Source organism: Manacus candei, unplaced genomic scaffold (genome assembly GCF_025592945.1).
Source record: "Manacus candei isolate 608988 ecotype Guabito, Panama unplaced genomic scaffold, ASM2559294v1 h1tg000028l, whole genome shotgun sequence".
Classification (NCBI taxonomy): domain Eukaryota; kingdom Metazoa; phylum Chordata; class Aves; order Passeriformes; family Pipridae; genus Manacus; species Manacus candei.
Genome location: NW_026138076.1, coordinates 28,398,553 through 28,423,800, shown reverse-complemented (window position 1 = coordinate 28,423,800; position 25,248 = coordinate 28,398,553). Strand labels below are relative to the sequence as shown.

Here is a 25,248-nt window from a genome sequence, read left to right as displayed (position 1 = left end):
CATGCAGCCACTCTCTCAACCCCTCCTTGTCTTCCCCCCACTCCAAAACAGCACTGTAACAGCTGCTGAGAAGAAATTAACTCTACCCTAGCTAAACCCAGGACAAATACACATCTGAGAAGTCCAGCACATACTTTTAAAAGCAGTTTGCAGATTTCATATTTTCCTTTTGCTGCTGCTTCATGTAGAGGAGTGAATTTCCACAGGTCGGCCACGTTGACAGAAGCACCGTGCCTCACTAAGAGTTCAGCCACTTCATAGTGTCCATAAGAACAGGCGTTGTGCAGGGGTACTAAGCCACTAATCAAAGAGAAAGTATTAATAGCTAAAGAGAATAAAATCCAAATGCAATCCTATAAAGTTCCAGTAGATAAAACTCCCACTTCACCAGGCATTATTGGTAACTTTCAGTCTTTCCAGTTTTCATGGTTTTATTTCTCTGCTATTAAAATATCAATTAAAACTTAATTATCCTCCTTCAGTTCTCATCCACGAGACTCTTAAATACTTAGCAAGCCCAGCTGTTACTGCTTCCACAAGCACGTAACTTCAATGCTGTTAACAACAGCCAAAATCTAAACTGCAAGACTCACTGTTGTTCTCAGTTGGATACTGAGTGTAAATTCCAGAAAAGATATAACACTATATAAAGTGTTTGAAGTACAGTTATTAGGTAAGCACTGCACACCTGACAGATACAGGAAGATGCTCAAACATTTCTTTCAGGAAGAGTCTGAAAATTCAGTATGGGAAATTAGTTATCCCCCACCCTGAACTAATATATTGGAGTGAAAGATCAAACATAATCATGCTATTCTACATGACTGCTTTGCAATTAATGCAAAAACCTGTAAATGGTTCATATAATTTAACTGAATATTAACTCAATAAATAACTTAATAATAAAAGCTAACTAATAGAATTAGGAAAATGACCAGAGATAACCCTAGTATTTTACCTCATTCTACTCAAAACTAATTTTAGATCACCTAAAACAAGTTAAAGGCTGCTTTTAAGCACAACAAAGTCTCCAAAATGAGCAAAAGGGAGAAGCATCATGTACTTGATGACGGCTTTGCCAAAAAGCAAAGTATGCCTTAATGGTCTGTAAATCTCCCTACAGCATAGGAACAAAGTAGAACATGAAGAAAGGAAAGAGAAAAATTTTCAAGAGAAAAACATGATGGTTACTGAGACCTGAGCCAAATTAATATGCAGGATATAAGTCTCCCACTAATAGAAAACAGCATCTCATGGAATTCAATGTACCCTTTATCTTTGGCATGCACATCTGCTCCATGGTGCAACAGATACTCCACCACTGATACGCGGTTATATCCTGCAGCAAAATGCAGTGGCGTTGAATGACGACCTTCCAGATCTCTACAATTCACATTCTGAGGGCTGCAAAGTTGCTGCAAAGACAAAAATAGCCAAAATCTAGTACAGAACTAAACCAAACAAATAGAAAAACTCCACAAAACCAACCAAAAACAACAAAACACCAAACAAACAAACCCAAAAGAAAAAGCCTGAACTACCACCTCCAAAGACCCCAAACCATATATTATTATATACAAATTTTCAGAAGTTAAGTATCAGGAAATTTGTTTGCACTTAGATAAAGTTAAAAAAATAACTGCTCTAAATTTATGGCTGAAAGTACCTCTATAACAAACAAGACTTAAATGATGGAAGCAGTATGAAGAAGTTCCTAAGGTATTAGAAAGGATGAACCTCTACATCAAGTACCAGTTTCAAGGCCATGTAATTTTTTCCAGATATGTTACCATTTTCAGCCCATGCTGCCTTCAGAAATCTAGAAATATTGAGCTTAGCAGTCAGAGGAGCTGCTGGTGCACAAAACTGCTGCTGTTTGAATATTAATATATATCACGTTGAAGCTCAAAGCGGGAATGTATGCAGAACAGTCTATATGCAGGCCGTTTTGCCCACACACCAAGTATGAAAGACAAGATCAAACCTTCCTATGATGTTGGGAGTCCATGGCCTGATCCTTCACCTTCAGATAAAGGATGGCATAAAATAAGAAGTCTGCTACCTGTTAATAGTGTTTGCTTGCCTTCTGATTCAATCACGCACTTGAGGTTTGTTTCTACTAAACTGATTCTGCAAATCACAGGGTTCACTTCAAAAAATTACGGTTACATCTCAGTCCATCAAAGGCTGTGTGAAGGACTGGTAAAATGAGCAACCAAAAACTCAAGAGAAACACACCTCAGTATTTTTTATGATGTACCTTTCACTGGGCATTACTTCCACAACTCTCATAACACAGGCTTCCACAAGCCTTGCACAGTGATGCAAAGTGGAAAATTACTATGAATTGCTCAAACCTACCTTCACAGTTTCCAAGTCTCCAGCTTTAGATGCTTCTAACAACCGATAATCCACATCTGATGTGCGCACAGGTGTACTTTCTACACAGGGAAAAAGATGTTTAGGATTACTTAGGATAATTAAGTTATATTAACTTGTGCTCAACATATTTTCCAAAATTGCGGGATAGAGTTGGTTTGTTGTAATCTGTAAAAATGCAATTGGGGTTGTGATGTTCAACAAAAAAGCTGAATAAGGAGTCTTAGTTTCAGTGTAAACCAGTAAGTTTTCGACTCTAGAGCTGACATTCTTCTCTCTCAATCCACATACATACATTCATGTGCACATTTTAAACTGGTAATGCTATCTGTGTAACCAGCTACATCTCAAGAGTGGGTACACTTCAAAACAGTCCTTCCTTGTACTGCTGTAAAATGCCTTTTTTTTTTTGTCCTGTTTTAAAGCAATAACGTTGAAAACATTGGAGGAAATGGAGTTTCTAGCTACCACAAATCTTCTCATCTATCTAGATATGTGCCTTTCCTTGACTACCTGCACATCTCACTGTAAGGTGAGTTACTTCCTCTGTAGTTCCTACTGATGCAATTATTCTTCTCTGTACTTGCGAAAATTCAAATGTAACATGCGTAAGAGGATGCAAACCCTTAAGCACTTACAGGAAAAACAGTGGCACCCTCTTTAAACATTCATTCACTTCTTCAATGCAAGATATAAATAAATTGTTATCTATGCAGTTTGTTATCTAAGCACTTTAACAACAAAATCTTTCTCTGCTAGACAAGAGAGGGATTTGAAGTAAAAGTCCAAACAGCTTAGCAAATATCAGAATTTTGCTGCCTGTAACACTCTACTTCTGACTGCTAAAGTATAGAGTACCTAACAGGGAGGCCAGTGAAGGGAAGAAGGTTTCCCACATGCTCAGCGATATTCCAGTTGCCCTGGAACTTGCTACCAAAAAAGCCCCAAAACTCCCTACATGTGCCTTCCTGCAAGCTCCCTGTATAGTAGCATGCTCTAAATCTACAAGAGGTTTATTTTCTTCCCAATTTGCACAAAATCATTGAACTGATCAGTGCTCTTTATTTACGTATTTTTATTTTCTGACAAGTATCACACAGGGATAGATGAGAAAACTACTGCAAGTCTCTTACATTGAAAAAGAAATAAGATCCAAAGCTGTAAAGGGAGAAACCGAAGTTCAAATACACAATCCTTTATTTTTACCCACCACTTAGAATCTGTTGCACTGCTTCATTTCCCATCTGTGCTGCTGTGAAGCCTTGTAAAGAGATGATGGAAGGATCAGAGCCGTAACTCAGCAACAGCCGGCAGGTTTGCAAGTGACCTGCTAATGCAGCCCTGTGCAACGCTGTTTGACCAAGTGTGTCCAGTGCATTCATCTGAAAAATCAGCAGCAATATAAAATAAAACACTGCTATAATTAAAAGCCTGCACCTGTCCCTGTCCTTAATAAGAAGAATTTTCTAGCAGACAAATTTATCTTTCAATTCCTCTGCACTGAAATTAAACAAAACCAAATGACAAAACAGGAAAACACTCCTAAAGAAAAATAATTTACCATAGATATTTTCGTGTCTTTTAACAACAGAGGTTATTTGTTTGCAGAGCTAGCAGACAACATAGGATCCCCAAAACCATACTTAAAGTAGTGATCAAGCTTTTGAAAAATTCAATGAAGTCGACCTTTTGTAAGAAAAGCAAAACTATCACAAAAGAGGAGAAGGATGTAAATAGTTTACCAAACAATTCAAAGATCTTCCAGCTTTAAGGAAATTACCATCTCTCATTCTCAGAAGGAGAATTAACTCAACATTACACACTACCAAGAATTAATGCCAAACAAAGATGTCAAACTAGGAATTCTATGAAGGGTGGGGGAAAAAACTTGGATACAACAGTCCATTTCCTCCTCGTTTTTTGTACCTTTACAGAAATGTTAAGTATAACTGGATATAATTCTACTCAATACAGGATTGCATAAACAGGTAAAATGGAGTATTGCTTTCAAAGAGTATGAGATAATGGAAACATATCTATCTGTCAAGATCTAAAAGAGTACCTAAATAACTAGAAGCATCTCCACTGGTACACTACTAAAAAAAGGCAAAGAATAATAGAGAGCTTTAAAAAGCGGAAAACACCCCCATAAAAATAACCTTTTGAGAAGATACTCTGTACCTAGCAGCAATTCATTACAAATTTAAATGCTAATGCCCAACAGCTTTTTTACCACTGTATGAAATACAGAACTACTCTATATTCTCTGCAAGCAACTCAGAACCTGTTATCTGTTTCCAAGCCTACAGATTGCAGGCTGTGAACTGCATGCATAATAGACTTTGTCCTGTAAAAACCCCACCCTTCTACCTTCTCAAAATCTTTGTGGTGGCAGCAAACAAAGGTTTTGCTTGCTATTTATCACCTAAAATGCAGTATGCAAACCCTACTACATTTCCACAAAAACAAATGAAAAAACGCCTTGGGTAAGACACATGTTCTATAACTAAATGAAATTTAATTAGAGGAGTAACTATGTAAAGCTCTACTACCAAATAGGGTAAAAAAAATAAGTAAAATACCTGCAATACTACAATATCAAGCCACAGGAAAGCACAAAGAACAACCAACTGAATAAAGAGAAGCATGATTCAATATAGTCTGAAACTATTTTACAGACTGATGAAGCAAAAATGTCTCAGATCACAAACCTCTCTTACAGGAAGATGGACAGGAGAACAGTTCTGCTTTCTTCTAACTGTGCTCAGCTCATGCCACTCTAATGGGATTGCCCTAAAAGTTTTGTTTCAAATAAAAAACTTACTGCTATCATGAATATTAAATAGATGCTGAATGTCCCAAATCCATCATTTTGTTTAGATGAGGATACTCATCTACTTCAGGACACTGGATACCTTTCAGCAATGAGAAGGGCCCAGAGAAAAGCAGAGGTCTGGGGCTACACACATTTAGTATGGTAGAGGCAGAATGAAATGAGACTTGTGAATTCTGGAAGTAGCTGATAACACTGTTCATCCAAGAAAGAAAATCATAAGTAATGTCTTCTTTAACACTGAATTCCTGTGTTAAACATGCCTGTACTGAACAAACTGTAAGAGCAACAGTAGCAAGGCATTCACACTGCAGAACTTGATACTGACTAAGTCCCTGGAAAAAATGTTAATATTCATTTGAAAAGAACACTGTCACAGTCATCAGAGCCATCATCTCACATGTCTTATCCAGGTCTCCTTTCACTTCCAAATCATTATCTTTGCAAACAATCAATTCTAGTGGCAGAAGAATGTCAGCCATTTGAAGAAATACCTGTTTGCTTCTGAGACAAAAAGGGCTGCAGCTGACAGAGGGATGCATGCACCAAATGCAGCTGCTCTCTACCCTCAGAAGCAGAATAATGCTTTGCAGGGAAATTTCACTGGGAATGTGTTCACTTTGGGGCAGGTCTTCTCTCACCAATAATACAACACTTGTCTAAAACCAACCAAAGAATGTACTCCAATAAGGCTGGAAGCAACGGGATTTATTTCCAAATGAAAATCATCTTGAGCACTACAAATTGAAATACAAAACTGAGATTAAAGTCTCATAAAAACCAAACCTGGTACAGTATATGCTTGGGTTAACCAGTGTTTGATACCAGGTCTAAAAACATATGCCTCTTCAAATTCAGAGCTAATGTTTAAGCCCTATTTGACAAAATATAAAATATCCAAGGCGTACTGCCTTATTTGTGCACTGGGAAGGTAGATTGTTCCAGCTGCACTTATCAAAAAATGATAAATATTCATTTGGTCCCCTTTATAGGCAGTCTGAAATTAGAAGGCTTGCAGTTCTGAATTATTTTACAGAGAAGTTTTCTGCAAGGAGTTAAAAATGACAGGTTTGACAGCTTTTATTCCAGAGGACACTCACTGGCTTTCAATCTGATTTCTTCACCTTTTAGCATGAAAGAAGTCATTCCACTGCTCAAAACACAACATAAACACAGAATGCAGTTATCAAATTAAGAGTTTTTAAGTAAGGCTTTTCACAGAAGGATACTGTCCTATACAGTATTTCCCAATGTAGACTTCCTTCTGTTCTTTCCTTTCATCCCCTTCATTTCCTTTTCCCCATCCTGAATAGACACAGTAGAGAAATGGAAATGGTCATGTACCATCAGACACTGCAGAGATTTCCCCTTCCCCCCCACTGCTGCTCTCTTGGAGCAATATACACAGTTATAGCAATATTCCCTTGGCTGCCAGGCACTTGTGGCAGCTCAACAGCTGGGACCTGTTCAGGAAACATTTTTTGCAAGACTTCATAATCATATCAGCTTTCTGTCAATATCAAATGCCCTAAATATCCTCCTACTCCTTGATACTACAGCAGCACAAAAAGCAACAGCTTCCAAGCACTGCAAGTTTCTCTGTGAGATCTTTCTAGAAGATGTACACTCTAAAAATCACATGTGAAACCTGCGCTCAGACAACAGTTCCAGTATCAGAGTATCCTTCCCTGCAGTGCAAGTCTTCCAACTGCTCTCCTGGTGCATTAATTCTGAAGACAAGTTGCAGTACATCTTGTGTCTTTGTGCATTGCTAACAATAAACATGACAGGAGTGAAGAGGCACTGGTGACAATTTTAAGCTCTGTCAGCAGGAAAAAAAGCAGTAAAAAAAGGGTCAGTTTCACTCTGAAAGCTCTTACATGATCCAGTCAGATGTTCCACAACTGCCTCTTCTGCATAAAAGCTTAAGATTAATGTCAGGATGTTTGCGTGTCTCAGCAGTGAGAAAAGCTGAACCACTCAATCACAATAGATCACACAGTTCTTCACATAATGTTAACTGTCATAGTCCAGAACCTACTTTATGAAAGGAAATTTAATTTTTCAGTGTTTACTGTTTACGGAGAAAATCGTATCTCTACCTGAAATGTTGGATGCGAATGTATTATACAACACGGTTATTCAAAACCATTTCAGTTTGTTGTGTTGGTCTAGACAGATGGTGAGCATTTTCAAATCCATGATCAAGAAACGTTGACAACATGCTACTCCAATGCACAGAAACATCTGTATTATGCAAAGATCCATAAAGCAAGATCCTCCCAGCAGAGCAGAATGAAGTCATTTCTGCTACCATCATGAATAGGGACACTATCTCTCTGATATGACCTTAGAAATGTTCATTTTCTCTTGCAGAAGAATGGTTTCAACAGTATCCTTTAGAGGTGTATCACAGTTAAAGAGCATTCATGACATCTCCACACTTGCCCAAGATAGCAGTGAACTTGCATGCATAAAGGTTTTTCTTTCCAACAGTCATTCTGATTCAGGAAAACTCTAATTCCGTTCTTCTGCACTACTACAAAGCTCAATGTCTTTCCAAACATATTAAATTTCCCATGGATCTGTAAATTCGGACAAGGAGTTAGTTGTAAAAAATATTCAACTATCTAGCAATACAACAAAACAGGATAAAACTCACTTTTTTACCAGCTCACCACCTTCAAATTATTTTCTTTTTAAACAAAGGATTTTGATCATCTTCAAAGACAAAATTGTGGCATTTGAAGATTTGCTCATCGTTCTAATAAAAATTGTTTATGTTTGAGGATTCTTTAAATATGCTCTGCTTTTATTTTTCATATGGTACTTTGAGGATATTCAACATCAAATAAGCTGTGATGTGAAATGCTGTCTGACACTGCAGTTCAGGCAAGCAAGTAAAAACTGGATATGACAGTTAAAACCACAGATATTTATGATCAACATTCTTGAAGAAAATTCTAAGAAATACCAAGGTTTCTTACTTGTGCTTTAGATGTACAACTGACAGTCAACTTCTGCAAACTCAAGTAACAAGCTAATGAAAATATCTTTCAGGGCACGTGTATTGCTTAGCAATAACACGCTGATGTGCAAGGGAGATGCACCAAGGACTTCTTCACAGTTCAAATTACAAACCTAGTTTATGCTGTCAGTAAGGGCCAGCACCACACACCAAAATAAGCAAGTTGCGACTTTAGGTTAATTCTTGCCAGTGCTAACGTTCTTAGAACAAGCACATGTTTTTCAAGCAGTCTTTCACTGTTTATTATCATCTAACATACTTCAAACAGCAAATGTACACAATGATAAAATTAAATCCAGCTCCAAGACCAGGAACCATCTCTTGTTCATCCCCAAAAAATTCCCTAAAGCAGTCTTTGCCATGCTACAGCCCTTTTTGCAGAACAAGAAAAGACTAAGCAAACATGCATACTTCACTTTAGCCCACTTTTGCTGTCTGACTCAGCTGCTCCTCAAGGAAACAGCAGAATTTCCTCTCTATTGCTAATATTGCAAATTATTTTCAATCTTCAGAACTTGATATGACTTTGTCTCCTAAATCTATTACTAGTTATTTTGTGGATCAGCTATCTGCCTTTTGGCATGGAATTTCAGAAGAAGAAAGTTCCATGTTCTTTGAAGCCCCAATATACATCTTTTTCAAATTGTTACTCTCTCTATAACAAGTAGTTACTTCCAGAAGGTAGATTAAAGCTGACTTGTATAGTACCTCTCCTTTGAGAGAAGAAATTACTGTAAAGTAAAAAAAAAGACATGGTAGCTGCCATCCATACACACTTCAGAAAGCATTTGATATGGGATCACATGTGAAATATTTTATACGGAAAAAATAGGGATTGGTTGAAGAACTGAATGTATTGAAAGTGGGAAGGCTGCTCAGTGGTTGGTTGTGGGACAATTTTATTCTACTATTTGCATTAATGATCTTGGCACAGGAGAATTGTGTTGAGGGGTACAAATACACAAAATTAGCAAAAAAAAAAAAATCCAGATTCTCTGTGCACTACAAGATTATAGGAAGGATCTGAGTATTACTATCTTATGTCTACTAAAAAGGCAAACATGATCCCAATATGCATCAGTCCAGCATTTACATCAGAGATATGGAAGTGCCATCATGGAAGGTAGTGGGGGAATGAATTCCATTTTTGTTGCCTGAGCTCCGAGATTTCTTCTGGTGGTAGTAAAGAGAATGGGTTATAAGCATAAAGAGGAAATGGCAATGTTCCCTTATGAAGGATGACTAAGTGTTAGAGGCTTTTAGCCTACAAAAACAAAGGCTTAGAAGAATCAGTTTGTTCACTGCAAATACCTCACCAAAGGAAGCATCAAAATGGAAAAGATGTATTTAAAATGCAGGAGAGTGCTGTTCGAAGCTGTTAAGGCAGTAGGACTAGATCCACCAGCCTGTGAGAACCCTCTCTTGTAAAAAATACCAACTAAACATGATCAAACAGCTTAGTACATCTGGTTACATCTTATGAAGCAACTAAAATTCAAGGTACAAAAAGAGTAAACATTAATAAAAAATTTCAGAAACACAATAAATTAAAAAAAAAAAAAATCAAAAACCTGTGTCACGTTTCAGGGATTAAAGCTACCATGTCCCAACAATTAGAAACAAAGAAATATCAATGTTAAAAGTATCTGATGAACTGCATGTCCACAATCTTGAAAGCAAGAGGTCAAATGATATATCCAAGCAAGACAAACATTTTAGAGTAATTAAATATGCCTAGTTAACTAATAAATACTCTTGAGCATATCCCATCTGAGAACTTCAAAGTGCCTCATAAAACCTTAACGATCTATCTCTCATTAAAAATTATGGTTGCATTATGTACCATTTTACAGCTAAGAAACTTTGGACACTGATAAAGAGGGACCTGATCCATTGCAGTATGGAAATATATACTTAATATTAACTTCAATTGGTCTCCTGCCATGCACTTAAGTGCTTTGCTAGATCATAAATGTGAGCGGCTATCCTCAGAATAACACAGGATACAGGATACGAATGAAGAATGAGGTTTAATGACCACCTCTATTTGCATACTGTCGATGGAATAAACAACAGAACACAGCGCAGCATTATTCTGTAGATAACTGTGGGCCACTCACCACCAGCATTCAGTCCACAAGTGACTCACAGATCATGATTCAGAAAATCCTACTTCAGGATATAAAAGCTATCAAAAGAACACACTACTGACAAAACCAATAAAATTTGGCCTTCCAGTAAGGATCTTTGAGCTTACTCCTAACCTGACTACACTGAGCTAGATTTTCAGGGGAGCACTAATTTAAATACCTGAAGTATAGTAGCAGGCTTTCCAGAAAGCCTCAGCGCACACCAACTACTTGTATTTCAAAGCAGATAGTATGTTGGTATCAGTACATTTGAAACTCTGGCATGTCCAGTTCAGTGCCTGACCAAATACTATCAGTACTCAATTCCTGTGCAAAATCAGATCCATAAAGCCATGAGGTGTCTATTCAAAATATGGCAAAATTAATTTTTTTCACTTCCAGTGCATAGATATGCTACTAAGGGTGAATCTGGGAAAATAATAATGAATAGTTTTAATGACTATAAGTGACATCTCTGTCCCTGCTTTCTTGGGAAGTTACCACTGCATCAGGATTCTCAAATGTGATGCCATAGTATTGTTGTCAAGCTATTTTACGATGCCATTAATGTACTGTGGAAGTGAATCAGATACTGAACTCTGACAGTGAGATCTCATACAGGCTTATAAATTAAAACCCACTGATTCAAAATAAAAAGACTTAGTATTAACTATGTATACAACTACATTGCTCTTGCGGTCCTATCACAGCAAAAGTGACATTAGCTTGTTATTACAGGTATATTTCTTTATTTCTAGCTTCCTGAATGACAATGAAGGCTCAAAAAGAGTAATCTGAGCCCTATTAAAAGCAAAAATAAGGAGATTATTTATATTTTAACCCATGCAAAGAAATTATCCACCAAGAAGAATTTCTGAGAAAATTAAGTAGCTAAGTATATCATTACCATAAACGTCAAGTTTGCTGCTGAAATTTGGAAAAATATCATTCTGAAATACTTCTGAAAGATGCTTAAACCACATTCTAAATAAAGTTATACTTTTCTGTGCCTTTAAGTAATAATTTGCTGAACCATGTGTTTCTAAACAAGCTTCACTGTAAGTTCACAAATTACTTCGGTCAGCACTTATCAACAGTTAAAGGGCACAGCAAAAGGATCTCACTGAGAGAATAAGAAGCAAGCAAGGGCTAAGGCATACTCAGCATTAGACTACTACACTCGGTGTCAGCAACCTCAGACATTGGATATTTTCAACAAGATAAAGCCAACAAAATAAAGCAACAAGAGGCACCTAGATGACCACATTTATTAGAAATTAGTAGCAAGATTCATTAAAAATTAGTAAGCTAGACTCCTAAAACCTGTATTCAGATATCTGGAGAGAAGACCTAGTTTCAAATGCACTTCCTGAAGATCCTGTACTGATTTAAGATAAACATTCTTCAAGGTTAACACAAGAAGCAGAAGGTATACAGAATAAAAAGCAATAACTATCATAAAAACTAACATGGTATTTAACCAACATAACCCTTCTTCTTGCCTTTTGCCTTAAATAAAATACATGTAAGTATATTTACCTTTGCTCCATGTTTATGCAGAACTTCCATGACATCATTATGAGCTTTTTCAGCTGCAACATGTAAAGGTGTCATGAAGCTAGAGAAATAATAAAAAAAAAAAAATTAGTTTTACACTCCTAGTGTGACAGAGTCTTTTGGAAAATGCAGAAATTTCAGAAACGTACTCTTTGTTTTTCTCATTAACATTTGCTCCTTTCCTGAGCAATAGTTCTGTAACTTGCTTCCGCTTGGGATGCACAGCAGCCACAGCACAGTGCTGCAAAAAAAAGTAAATATAAATTATATTTCAACTACATCAATGACAAAGAACTTAAAGATACATTACTTCATCTCTTAATTACGCTGCTAAAATCAGATGACAAAATTTACAAACAGAATCCATCATATTTCTGCTGAAACCTAACATACTGAACAAATACAAGCTAGTGATCAATGCTAAATTATTCTACTCAGAAAAACAGTTCATTTTAAAGCTATTTGTCACTTACAAAAAAAGTGTTATGGTCCCAAATACATTAACCAGCTATCTGGACAAAATGCACAAAGGAGGTAAAGACAAACGGTTTGAAACAGCCTAACTTTCTACAGAGGTCTTCCAAAAGAGTCCTTAAGATTCTGCTGCTCTTGTCAAATTGACATGACTTGTATGTTGCTTTGTTCCTTCTACTTCAAAGTGTCCTGAACTTGTTTTTGGCTATTTGTGTTACAAACCCAACTACAGATTATGTAATAAGCAAACAGGCAATAAATTTCTCTTACAGTCTCTTTTTTAACACGCTGTGAGAAAGACAGACCTTTCACACAGGGCTTTTCAATGCTCACACCTGCCCTTGTGGGACACAGCCCACACAGTGCCCTGCTAGGTGTAACTGTTCTACTAAATGCAGCTGGCATCTGCCACTGTTTCTCAACAGTGGCTCTATCAATGCATTGCTGAGGCCTGAAATTACCAGCATGATTCCAGATAAGATTGAACAGCAGGCTTTAAAATCAGTCCAGAAATGCCTGTTTCAAGTTTGGATGTCTCAAGAAAGCAGACTATAAGAAAAAGGAGAAACTTTTGGATGTTTAGGTTAACATGTTTACCTATGTTGTAAACCAGTAACCCATAAAAACCCATAAAAACCAGAGAGACTCCTGGAACAGAATTCTCTAAATTTCTAATAGCAAAACAACAGCCTTTACAATGAGATAGAACCCCAAACCCAATGCTAATAAGCAGCAATAGTACCAATAACCATCTTTTGCCCAGTTTCATCCTTCATTAGGAAGTAACTTCCACTCAAGCTTTCACATTTCTGTTGGTCAGCAGGGCACATCCAAGTTTTGCATAGGCAAGCTTTGTAAATAAACACAAAGATCAACATTTGCTTTGAAGAGTAGCAGCATTTTTAAGGCTTTGCAGATAATATCCTATCTATATTTCCTGCTAATATGATGAACAAGCCCTAAAACACACAAAAATGTGAAATACTGCCAAACTTCAGAGCAATACTGAAAAAACCCCAAATACTTGTTTTGGCCTTTGTGGGGTAATAAGGCACACACCCCAGTGGCCCATGGTAAACAATATTATGCTTAGGGCAGGAATAGCTCAGTTAACGTCACCCGATCCTGGAAAATAAGGCCTTCCACTTGGACTGGAGACCACTTGGAAATCTCAAGTACAGGAAGCAAAAATGGAAAAATCACAGTCAAACACTTACAGAATACTGAAACAAATACATCAATAGAGCTAAAATATCCTGTTTGGTCCAGATGTCTCTGCAGAATGAGCAGGTGGAAAAGAGCAAAGAACATCACAGGGCTATGGAGTGATCATTACACAGCTAAAGAGATGTCACGCAGCAGCTGATATACTCAGGAAGAAAAGGATAACGTCATTGCAAATTTCATACTGCTTTCACATTCAGCCTATAAATCTCTCTTCTCTATCTTGCTTCTAAGTTCAGGCTAGGATGCTGAGTCCTCCACAGAGGAAACAAAACATATGGATGCTTGGTACTCAACACACAGTGTTCTGATCACAATCACAATGTTTGTAACACTAAATGTGCAGTTGTATCAGCCTACGGCTGAGATCTACCACTGTGAAGAAAATGTTCCACTGGAATAAAGTATCATAGCTATAGTGGTTTTAATAATACCATCAGTCCCACTCAGCTTCAATATCTTCATTGCATCAGGGATACTGGCTGTGTTCTTTGCCTCCACTGCTTCTTCAAATAATGAAATAAGAGCAGGATACTGCCAGGAAAGTCTCAAAGACTCCTGTTTCCATAGCTAATGTGGCATTGTCAGTATTATTCCAATCCTGTAAGACCCTTTCAGAACAAGTTTACATATCCTATGAAGAAAAATTGTAATCCAAGCTTGTCCATATAAAACATGAAGGAAACACTGGACCGCAGGACAGAATTTAACCCCAGAAAAAACACAGCAACTGACCAACAAAAAAAGAGGGTGATGGGGAAAAAAGAAAGAGAAGTGGAAAAAGAAAAGGTGGGGAGTGGCTGGAGGGCTTCTGTAATCTACTAGAAGGAAGAAAAAAGTGATAAAATAATTTATATAGTGTTTTTCTGTAACAGTGATTTTATTTCAATATATAAAGTGTTTGATGGCAAATCCTCAATCTCAGATGATGAATGTATTTTCATAGTGTAGAAATAAAACTCCTTGACTGCCAAACTACCACCACATTTATCATAAAATAAATGAATTGACTGTATAATCTTACCAGTGCAGTCTCATGAGACTGCGGCTGCTTAAAATTAATGATCTCCAAAGCAAGTGTCTTTTTCACTTTGGCTAGGTCTGCCTCTCTGGCTGCTTGCAGTAAAGAGTGTCCTTTGAATTCATCTGTTAGAGGAAAAAGATGCATTTAATATTCAGCAACGTCACATTTATAAATGTTATAGGAGACAGATAGCTATACTCAATTATGAGGAAATAGGAGTGTTTCTGCATGTCTTCAGGTAGTAGCTGACCTGGACACAGAACATAAAACATGTTTTGCTGAAACGAAAGGGACATTCTAAAGGAGAGGGGACAGTCTAAAGGGGAGGGGAAGTGATTCCTTGAGTAAAATCCTTATAGCTTTTCCCCCTCTTATCCTCCAACCACTTGACATTAAATGCATATGTGACCTCTAAATTACCTATGTATGAGTTCAAGTAAGCACAGTGCTATGACATATTCTTCAGAAAAAATGCATTACAGTACTTTTCAAAAACCCTATTGTATCTACAATGACAAAAAATTTACTGTAGAGCCTAAATAGACATAATTTATAAAATTATAAATAATAACAATAACAACAATGCATACATAAAATATTAAACTATTGGTCTTAAAGAAAGCTAACTGGTTAAGCATTTGAAGCCAGTCTGCTATAAAGATGAGAGACAGGTTTTGACAGTAGATATGTCTTTGCAAGTACAGAGAAGTAATTTTGTTATGTTCACATCTTGTTTAGGTCAGCAACTAGTTCGTTTAGTTTTAAATAACTTTGAATGTGAAAAGGAATGAGAGTGTTTCTCTTAAAATATACATATGAAAGGTAGGTTAGCAAAAATGATGTCTGACCCTGGGAACTAGGAAAAAAAAAACACCTTGATTTCAGTAAAAATATCAGTATTTTTCTTTCATAAGCAAGCTTGAAATACTAAACTTGTTAAAGAGGGGTTTTCTTCCAGTTTTCTTTTAACATCTTGTGTATTTGTGGATTTATACATAGAAATAAATATTAATAACTTCTAAATTTTAATTTCAAATGTAATTCAAATTTCTTTGTAAACAGAGCACTACTCAAAGCACAAGTACAAATAAATCCTGAAATAACAAATATAATGTAATTTTATTCCCAAAGTACAAAAATCAAACAACTCAAGAAGATGATAAACATGATACTTGGCATATGAAAATACAAGATGTCCCATCAAGATACTGTCAAATTTGACATAACGGTCACATTTGTATACAAATTTCAGTGGATATTAATGGACATGAATCCTTCCCCATTACTCTTGAGGAATTATACATATAGAAATAAAACGAAGTTTAAATAGATTTTTTTTTTTGCTTGTGATTGTGAGTAGTGCAGGATCACATGATTAGCATCAGGGGGCTTCTGCTCTACTGGAAAGGCGACAGACAAAACCAAAAACTTTATAATTGAGAATCTAGTTCTCAAGCAGTTTTCTGTAACTTCATAATACTCTGTTTCCATACTTTTAATTATCTTTTACAGTTTATTACATTGAGAAAACAAATCCCTCAAAGACATAGGAATTCAAATTAGAGCTGAAAGACTGTTTTGTAAGCAGCATAAGAATTGCAAAGACTGCAAAAGAAGGTGATGGAATTTCAATCTCCAAGTTTGCACACCGAAGGTACCTACGTTTTGGAAGTTTCCATTTAAGTGCAATAAAGAGCCTCAATACAGAGGCTCTTATGTGACTCAACTGGACTTCAAGCATTAAAAAAACCAGTCACTGATTCAGCAGTGCCTTAATAATTTTAAACTTAAGAAAACTGGGCAATATCACAAACAGTATATTAGAGGTACCTGCATACTTCAAAGCGAGCAGCACAGCTGCAGCTCCTCTGCTGCTTTGCATCCACTTGTGACACTCAAGGAAGCTGTCCTGAAAGGAAAGCATCCCTTTACACCCACCACCAACTGTTTGCAGCCTGAGAACACTTACAGGTCAGCCTCTCCCTGAGCTCAGGCGTCGGAGCCATATCGACGGCGCTCTTGCCGTGGCAGTTGACCAGCGTGGGATCTGCGCCGTGGCTCAGCAGGAGGGAGCAGACCTCCACACGGTTCTTGGAAGCAGCCTCGTGCAAGGGGGTGAACTGCCACAGGTCCATAGCATTCACACAGGCACCGTGCTAGCACAGCAAATAAAGCCTCGGATTAGTAAGAAATCACCTTCTACAACTAAAAAGCTTACAAATTTTCATTTTATTAAATAAAGTTGGTTCCACTCTTTCATATATGAACACATACGCAAAAAAAATAATTAAGATATCAGTATACACAAAAATACTGTTGAATCCTCAAAAAAAATTTGGAATTTCTATGTAAGCTAATTTTTGCATGGAAAAATTCAAATAAATTAAACTCTACTATCAGTCCAAAGAAATTAGGTGGGGAAAAAACAAGCACACTGTTCCACACAAAGACCTAAAGTTGCAGGTTTCTGAAATGACAATAGGATGTTTGAAACCTGTTACTACAAAAACAAAGGTCTTGTTTTTCAACTCTAGTATAAATAGTTCATATCTCATGAATACCTAAATCTACAGTAATTACTTTCCATCCTTCTGCTTACCTTAAGCAGCAGCTCTGTAACCTCATAGTGTCCATATGAACATGCATTATGAAGAGGCACAAGACCACTGTATGGAAGAAGGCAAATGACATTTATTTAAGTAGCATTAAGATTTGCATTAAGTGGCTTTGACATGATCTTTCTTGAAGCTATTAAGGAGGGGGAGAAGTCCCATTCTGCATTCCATTTGCTCACTAGTGTTCTGCTTTTGCCTAAATATGAACTCCTGTTTAAAATGATATGTGAAAAGCAAAATTCCCCAGATAACACTAACATAACTCCTGGGTATGAAGACGTAGAAATATCCATAGAAAGCAGACTCAAATTGCTGTTCTAGACTGTGGAATGACCTGATTTTACTCCATTTTTTATAGTACAACCTATTTAACTGTTTATGATACTTCTAAGAGAGTCCCTGTAATTTTTTGTACAGCTATGTTACTGCAGGCCATAGTTAAAACTGACACTAGCAAAGTAAATAACAGGGATTTGGTCATAAGCACAAGACTTAATAAAAAAGTCATGCATTGAAAAGGAGATGCAAAAAGGGCAATTATTGCTGAGGACAAAATGAGTTTAATTCAAGCCAAGCAAGACAGGCTATTTACGGATCAACTATGCACAATACACTGAAAACAACAATTAACCCTTCGCCATTTATGGAAAATACAGGGAGTGATTCCCAGAACTGCAAAATCAACTCAAGAGCATTAGGACAGCAATTAAGTGAACTTACTTTTAAAGTAGTTGCTCTGAGAAGCAGCACTGCATTTGTCACAGGAGAGGGAAATTTGTTTGGGGAAATTTTCCAAACTGTTATTTTTCTATCATCGTTTTTCTTAATTACAACTTATGGGTGCATGTGTGGGACAGAGAGAGACTAGTCAGTCCACTGAGCACTCAAAAAACCTGCCCTCTTCCAAAATGATGGTCATCTCAAGGCCAGTCAGCAAAGACAATCACTACAGCAATGCACCTGGCCACTTCTGCAGCATCCCCTCCCCTTTCCTCTTCCAGCACATTGCAACTGTGCATAACAACTGTAAGGGAAAGAAAGGACCAGTGGAAAAAGAGCTGCCTCCCTGGCAAGGCTTCTCTTAGGGAGTAACCAGAAGTGGTGACCATTGTGAAAATGCAGCCCAGTTCCTAAGGGCTCTCTTTAAATTGACCCCATTGAAGAGAACCTAAGAGGTCTATAAAATCAATGTAACCTAATTTAGCTCCTTAAATGAAAAGTGACATTTATTTATAGCATTACTTACCTATAAATTATGTATAAATAAGAAACAGTAAGGTAAAACAAAACAACACACTGATTGTAAATGTGTGATGCCACTGAAAAAAAGTGGGAGCTTACTAGGATATTAGATATTTCTAAATACCTTTGGGTTAATTTAAAGTTTAATACAGAGTAAGCATATTGGTTTTCCTTTCTTTGTTCCCTTTCTTTCCCCTCCTGCTCCAGCACACAGTTCAAGTTCAACTTAGTTACTTTTTACATTTTCTAAGCAAATCATTCAAACCTCGTTACAGTATCCACACTGGAATTTTCTACCAACTGATGCTGAAATTTTTGAAAGGTGTAAAATACCTCAAACTTGCCTAATAGTGCTGGATCTACCTGAACAGGTACTAAATAAAGCTTTATTGAGGGATTTTTGTGTCTTATTTTCTTCTTGTGGTTTTTGGTGGGTTTTTTTTTACTTGCATAACATGTCATTATGAATTTCACAATAATTCTGATTTTAAAAAGCCATTGGGGTGAATGGACGGACTGAAGTGCTACAACTAGCCAAACTTCAAGAGTTTAAGTACACTGAGGACTGGTTTGGAAAGAAAGGAAAAAAGCTAAGAAGTTGATTAAAAATCTTTTAACACTAGGCTGGACTCAGTAGAAAATGAAAATATAGGAAGTGCCTCAAGTTTGCTCATGGAGACAGAACACACACACATGAATATCTTACTTCTGAATACAAAATGTATGCCTCTAACTGGGGGCTCAATTTCTACAATGTGAGGAATAAGCCCTTCTAACAGATCATCATGAAAATCATCACCTTACAGATCAGAAACGTGTGGCTGAGAACAATGCACAATATGTATAATTCCAGATTTCTGACTGCTGTGTACTTTTTGTGATATCTTACCTAACTACCATTCTTACTGTAAAAATAGAATAGTTTAGCTTCTACTACATCTTGATTTTTGCTGGCAGCATCAATCAAGATACATCTCCAAGGACCCCAAGTTGTGAGTGCATGAGCATTACTGATGTTACTTGGAATTACATCCATGCATAGCCAACAGCATAATGAAACTACAGATAGGTTTTTCAATGCACATTTTTCACTAAGCCCCCGTATCTTCCCCCCACTGTCTTCTGTAAAATAATGCTGTTAGTCCATGATTTCATAGGGTAGTCTGTGCATGGAAGTAAAGAACAAAGACTGGAAAAAAATTTCAAGTTGTGAAAAAAAGACCTAAAACAAGTGCAATCATAACTGTCTGTTATCAGGGCTCTAACAAAGGTTCATTTACGATGAACCACACTCAGATTTTGGAAGCAAGTATCACATTCTCAGCCAACTATTTGAGATTATGCTACAACATGAACCAGAGAAATAAATCTTCATCTTGAATAATACAAAACCTCTGCTGCAAACAGATAATAAATCAGTTAATTTTACATACCCTTTGTCCTTTGCATGCACATCGGCACCGTGCTGAAGCAGAAGCTGGACTATCCGAACTCTGTTGTAGCCTGCTGCTAGGTGTAAAGGAGTGGACTGTAAAAGAAAAGATGAAGAATGGGAGCCACATAAATTTTAACTCCTGCACTTTCTGCCACTGAAGTACTGTTAGTTTCTCTTACACATTGCATCAAGATAAGTTACAGTTCCCTTCTGTGATTAGCCAAATTAACAAATACACAGCACGTGCAGGCCCCTCCTCTTGTCAATCCAAAAAAATGTTCCTTAAGGTGGAGAAGAATACAGGTATTCTTTAAGGCAATAAGAACCTCCTAGTTAAAACTTAATTTAAATTATGGCCCACGTTTGGTTTGGTTGGGGATTTTTTGTTTGTTTCTTTTGGTTCTTTTTTTTTCTTTTGATGCCATAATTTTAGTTTTAAAATGCTACAGTTTGGGGTTTTTTTAACTCACAAGTAAATTTATACAGTTTAGGCTGCATACTCACTGGTTACAAGACTGCTTGTATGTACACTTGTTGCAACAAGTGCACAAGAAGCAGACTGCAGAACAAGAAATAACGCATTTATCCCAAAGCAGGAATGTTTGTCTTCAGCTCCTCACCAAAAAAGTAGCTATGTGTGTTCTGTACTGTGCTAAGACACAGAGCAAAGTGTATGCAGTTTGCAGTTTCTTGCAAAATACAGATCTGCAGCAGTAATGCACCTTGCTGCATAACAGAGCAATAACACCTTTCTCCATAGATAACTTGTATGAATTTTAACTGAAAGCTTTTGAGTTGACAACAGTAATTCCCCTTGAAGTTTATTTGAAAAAGATTTTTATTACAAAACAAATTTTGTGTGCCATTTCAGTCTGAAAGGACTGGTTTATTACACAAATGGGTAACACTGTTTCCTTCTTCCCAAGGCTGAGCAGCAGACGATTTTAAAGCAATCTTTGTTGCAATTTGTGGCATGCAACCAAACAATACAATTTTATTACAGTAATACCCCATACATAAACCAGCTTGAAACATGGGAAAATTTACATATCTCACAGTATTATGCCAAGTACAGATTTACTGTCAGCATTAAAACAGTGTTATACAGTATTACAAGTGAGACATCACATTTCACTATTATTTCCAGGAATACACATTTAGTATGTCCATAACTTGTAGTAGTATGTATTATATTTCATTAAAGTCTTAACACATTGCTACTTTGCTCCAGAAAGAGTAACTACTTTGGCACCTACCATGTGTCCTGTGTATCACAGTGAGGACACAGCTTGTACTATCAGAAATGATAGCACAGGGCATCTCTGAGAAAAACATCTGGATAACTCAGTTAATTTAGGGAAGCAGTTATGCAAGTTTCCATAAGACCCATCTTCAGAATTAGCTATACTCAAAATAAGGATCTCTAACATCCCTAACCCAAAGATCCCAAAGCATTTCCAAAGTACAGAATACCAACAGCAACAAAACATGTCCCACCTTTTAAGTATTTGCCCATTCAAATTGTTAGGATCTATTACTCTAAGAAGCTTCTACTACTGAATTAACAACGTACATTGATCCAGAAGGCATTACATTCTTTTTACATCTGCCCTGATTATAAAATAGCTGGCTTATGAATATCATAAACACTAATGAAAATGTGGATAACGATGATGACACTATTGATATTAGCAGAATACTTCAGTACTGTTTGTTCTGACAGTTGCCTTGGTTTGGTTACTAAATCAAGCTTTATCAATTGAATTAGTAACTCAGAAAACCTGAAAGGAATTTGAAATGGGCTGCAGAAAAGTAAGTCTATTAAAAGGTCTAAATGCCAGAAGGAACTGGAGCAAGCACTAAAAATTTGGACCACTTCAGGATCCTTTAATCTCACTATGATTGAACTACATCCATTCTTGTCTGTATGCCACTTCTAAAACAATGATGGCAGACTTCCAAAATGATGTTTTACTCATATTAAACATTATTAACAGAGATGTTCTCAATAAAGATACATCAACCCCAGAGTCTTGTTCATTCCTTAAAATTAAAAGAAAAACTATTATGACCCAAGCTGGGACTGGGCACTTTGTATTTCTAGGATTAGTAGACCTGCACTTGCCAAATAACTTCATAAGAGAAGGAACTCAAAACATTTCAAGTTTATAGTTGCAAGACAACATAAGTGAAGGAAAACAGTGTCATACCAAATCTTCAGACAGCTTATATCCCTGCCTTTCAGAAAGGTAAGCTACTTTCTTCTCCTTGGGCAAGGCCACACAGACAGCCCAGTCCCACGAATGAACACAGCATTCCATGTCTTCCCCAACACACCAGCAGTATTTAGCTGCAGCCAAGCACCTGACATCTGGCCTTCTGATCCACAGCAACTTCAGTGAAGCTGCATCCCATGCTGTGGCTGCCTCTCTAAATAAGAGTCAACTGATGCTCCCTGTAATCATCCCTGGAGATGGAGCTGAGATCTCCATTGGTCTGCATGCTTGACTCTGCAACTGCAAACCATGTATCCCAGAGGAACACTCAGTGCTGGAGAGGAAGGGACTTAGAGGGCCACAGAAACCACTTGACTGATGGGCAAGGAGAAGTGAACACACACACATAGGTGTGCAGAAGCAGTGATCCTGGAGGACTGCTCCTCCAGTATCCACAAGCCAACATTGCCAGTTGCTCATCGGTTTGGCTAAAAGGCTCTTATAAATGCTGTCCTTACATGTGCTTCAGGAAGGAGAAAGCAGGAAGGTCCTGCCTTCATGATTTTTTTAAAAACTGCTTTTCCTTTCTCATAAGAAAGTGAATTCATTAATATTATAGTTAACAGTTAAAAATACTAATCTGGAGTTACAAGCTTGTATGCTAATTACAGAACCTTGGTACCTAAAAGATAATGTTGTGCAACATGAACTACTCATTATATGCAATTATGAGCCCTAAAAAAACCAACAACAACAAAAACAAAAACAACAACAACAAGTGAATGATGGCAGCAAAGACTGACTTTTAAAATTAACATGCAATTTAAAGAGCATCAAAGAAGTAGAAACTATCTATCACAAAAAGCAGTATTATATACTGCACCTGCAAGGTATATCAAACAAATTACTTTGTATTAAGAAAAGAGATTTATTTAAGCTATCAATTAACCCTTCCTCCCATATCTTGCAATACTTGGCATGACTTACTAACAAAAATCCCTAGAGGGCACTTACCTTCCAAGACTCACAGTCACAGTTACCAAGCCAATCACACTGTCTTGCTTGCTAGTTTAATTAAAAAGAGCATAACTCCATTTTTATTAAGTAAAGTAGACCCTCATGCAAGATGCTCACATTACTTGAAAGTTTTATGGCAGCTGTAATTGAGTCAAAGCAGGTACTGTGCATTTCAAGGAACATCACTGTACACAGGATGTCAACCCATATACCTACGATTTATATTACCTACGATTTATATTAAAGCAGGTATTTTTGCTTGCAGTCTTTTTGATAATGTGTTGCCTGGCAATACAAAATATGCACTTTTTAGGTTTAAAAAAATGAATATACAGCAGTTTGATAGTATTTTCAGTGAGACTTAGGTATTTTCACACAGTTTCATTACCAACAGCTGATTTGTCAACCCCTGTTTAAGGTCAGCCACCTTGGACTTGCTGTCCCCTGCTCACGGGCCTCAAACAGCAAGGGCCCTGAGGAATCTCCAGCACTGCAGGCTGCTGAGCAGCTTCTACTGAAATCTGGAAATTGGTTTCAACAAATTGCCCACAGGCAATGTGGGAGTGCTGCCTCCAAGTATCATCCGCTTCCCTCCCTTATCTTGCTAAAGAGTCTTCAGCAGCTCTTAGATGGTAACGCTACCACTGCCTCTGAACGCTTCATTTTCAGATTCAAATTGCACATTTTAAGGGCAACTTTAAACCAAGGGATCTTATGTAATGATCTTACATTATGCATTATCTGCATGATTAATAACAGCTGCAGGAACTGTTGTAAGAACTAATATTCCCTGTCCTTGCTTCCAACTACCGAATCTTTATATAATGCTATCTGATAATGATCTTAATCAATGCATTTCTCTCATTCTCAAGTTGCCAACCAGAAGGCTATTAAAATCAACAAACAACAATCTTATTACATATATGATGTCTCATCATACATCTTATTTACAACACTACATAGTCATTTAGAATTAAATAAATTAATTTAACCTTCTACAAGAAGGACATTCTTATAATAAAGAGGCAATGCCCTGATTTTGAGAGCAAGTTCAGGCCTTGACATATTATGACTACTCTCACGCTCAGATGGTCCCCACAGGGATATGCACCAGTAAGTATGGCTCTTACACAAATAGGCAAACAAGTAACACTTGGAAAAAATATCTAAGGACATTTGTATGCTTATTGTTAACTCTTCTACAACACCATGCTGACAAAGGACATTTAAAAAAGAAAAAAAAAAGAGGGAGAAGGAGGAATTTTAAAATGTTTTATGTAGACTTTAATATATGTGACTTTTTTTACCATGTTCATAATTATCTTCAGGTTTGGTAGATTTGGAAATTGCAGGTATGCAGCAAACTCCCATTTAACGTAGGTCAAACAAAACTTTTATTCTAATCAGACCATACTGCCCGTAGAGAACAGTAGCAATAAAAGTATCCTAAAGCATTTCTAGTTTGTCTTACAAACTCCCTTCAGAGGAGTGTTTCACCTTCTTTGAATGAAGGGAAGAGCAGAGAGGTTTCTAATTGTAGAAGGGACCTTCATTTCAGTTTTATACAAAAGTGTTTTGAAAGATGTCCTGACTCCTCGTAAGGCAAACAACTCTCTCTTCACTATGTTAGAATTTATGACAGAATCTTTCTTTTTAATCACAATAGTCTGTGCTTGATGCTGCTCTCTTACAGACATCTCTAAAATGAACTGCATCAATCATGAGGGTACACCAGGAAGACATTCCGGATGCAAGCAGAGTACCTCTTGTCACCACTTTATCATTCTGATTAATGGGGTAAGAAAACAAGTTGCAACAACATCGCAATCTTGCAGACACATTCCTGAACTTTTCCACTGTGGAAGTGATCAGGCTTCTCAGATACCAACTTGCATTCTAATTTTAAACAGTATACCCATCTTACACCTTTGTTTTTAAATGCAGTTCTAAGTTTTCTTGGGAAATACCTCATTGACATTTGTTTGTATGGTGCCAAGCCTGGGTTTATATACAAAATATTTTCTTCTGGAAACACATATTTCAAATAACTCAAAATAATTATTTTATATTCATGC

At 37.0% G+C, this 25,248-nt stretch overlaps 1 protein-coding gene across 2 annotated transcripts in view; it reads right to left on the bottom strand.

Annotated features, from left to right (window-relative positions):
- TNKS (tankyrase) overlaps window positions 1–25,248 on the bottom strand; it is a 137,940-nt gene that overhangs the window by 24,547 nt on the left and 88,145 nt on the right. For both annotated transcript variants that reach the window (XM_051790678.1, XM_051790677.1), the window contains 10 exons: window positions 19,939–20,033; window positions 17,248–17,314; window positions 16,618–16,804; window positions 14,649–14,770; window positions 12,076–12,167; window positions 11,909–11,987; window positions 3,590–3,761; window positions 2,362–2,441; window positions 1,270–1,415; window positions 135–300 (listed from right to left, as the gene is read on the bottom strand). In XM_051790678.1, coding sequence (XP_051646638.1) covers window positions 135–300; window positions 1,270–1,415; window positions 2,362–2,441; window positions 3,590–3,761; window positions 11,909–11,987; window positions 12,076–12,167; window positions 14,649–14,770; window positions 16,618–16,804; window positions 17,248–17,314; window positions 19,939–20,033 — 1,206 coding nt within the window. The remainder of the gene's footprint in view (window positions 1–134; window positions 301–1,269; window positions 1,416–2,361; window positions 2,442–3,589; window positions 3,762–11,908; window positions 11,988–12,075; window positions 12,168–14,648; window positions 14,771–16,617; window positions 16,805–17,247; window positions 17,315–19,938; window positions 20,034–25,248) is intronic.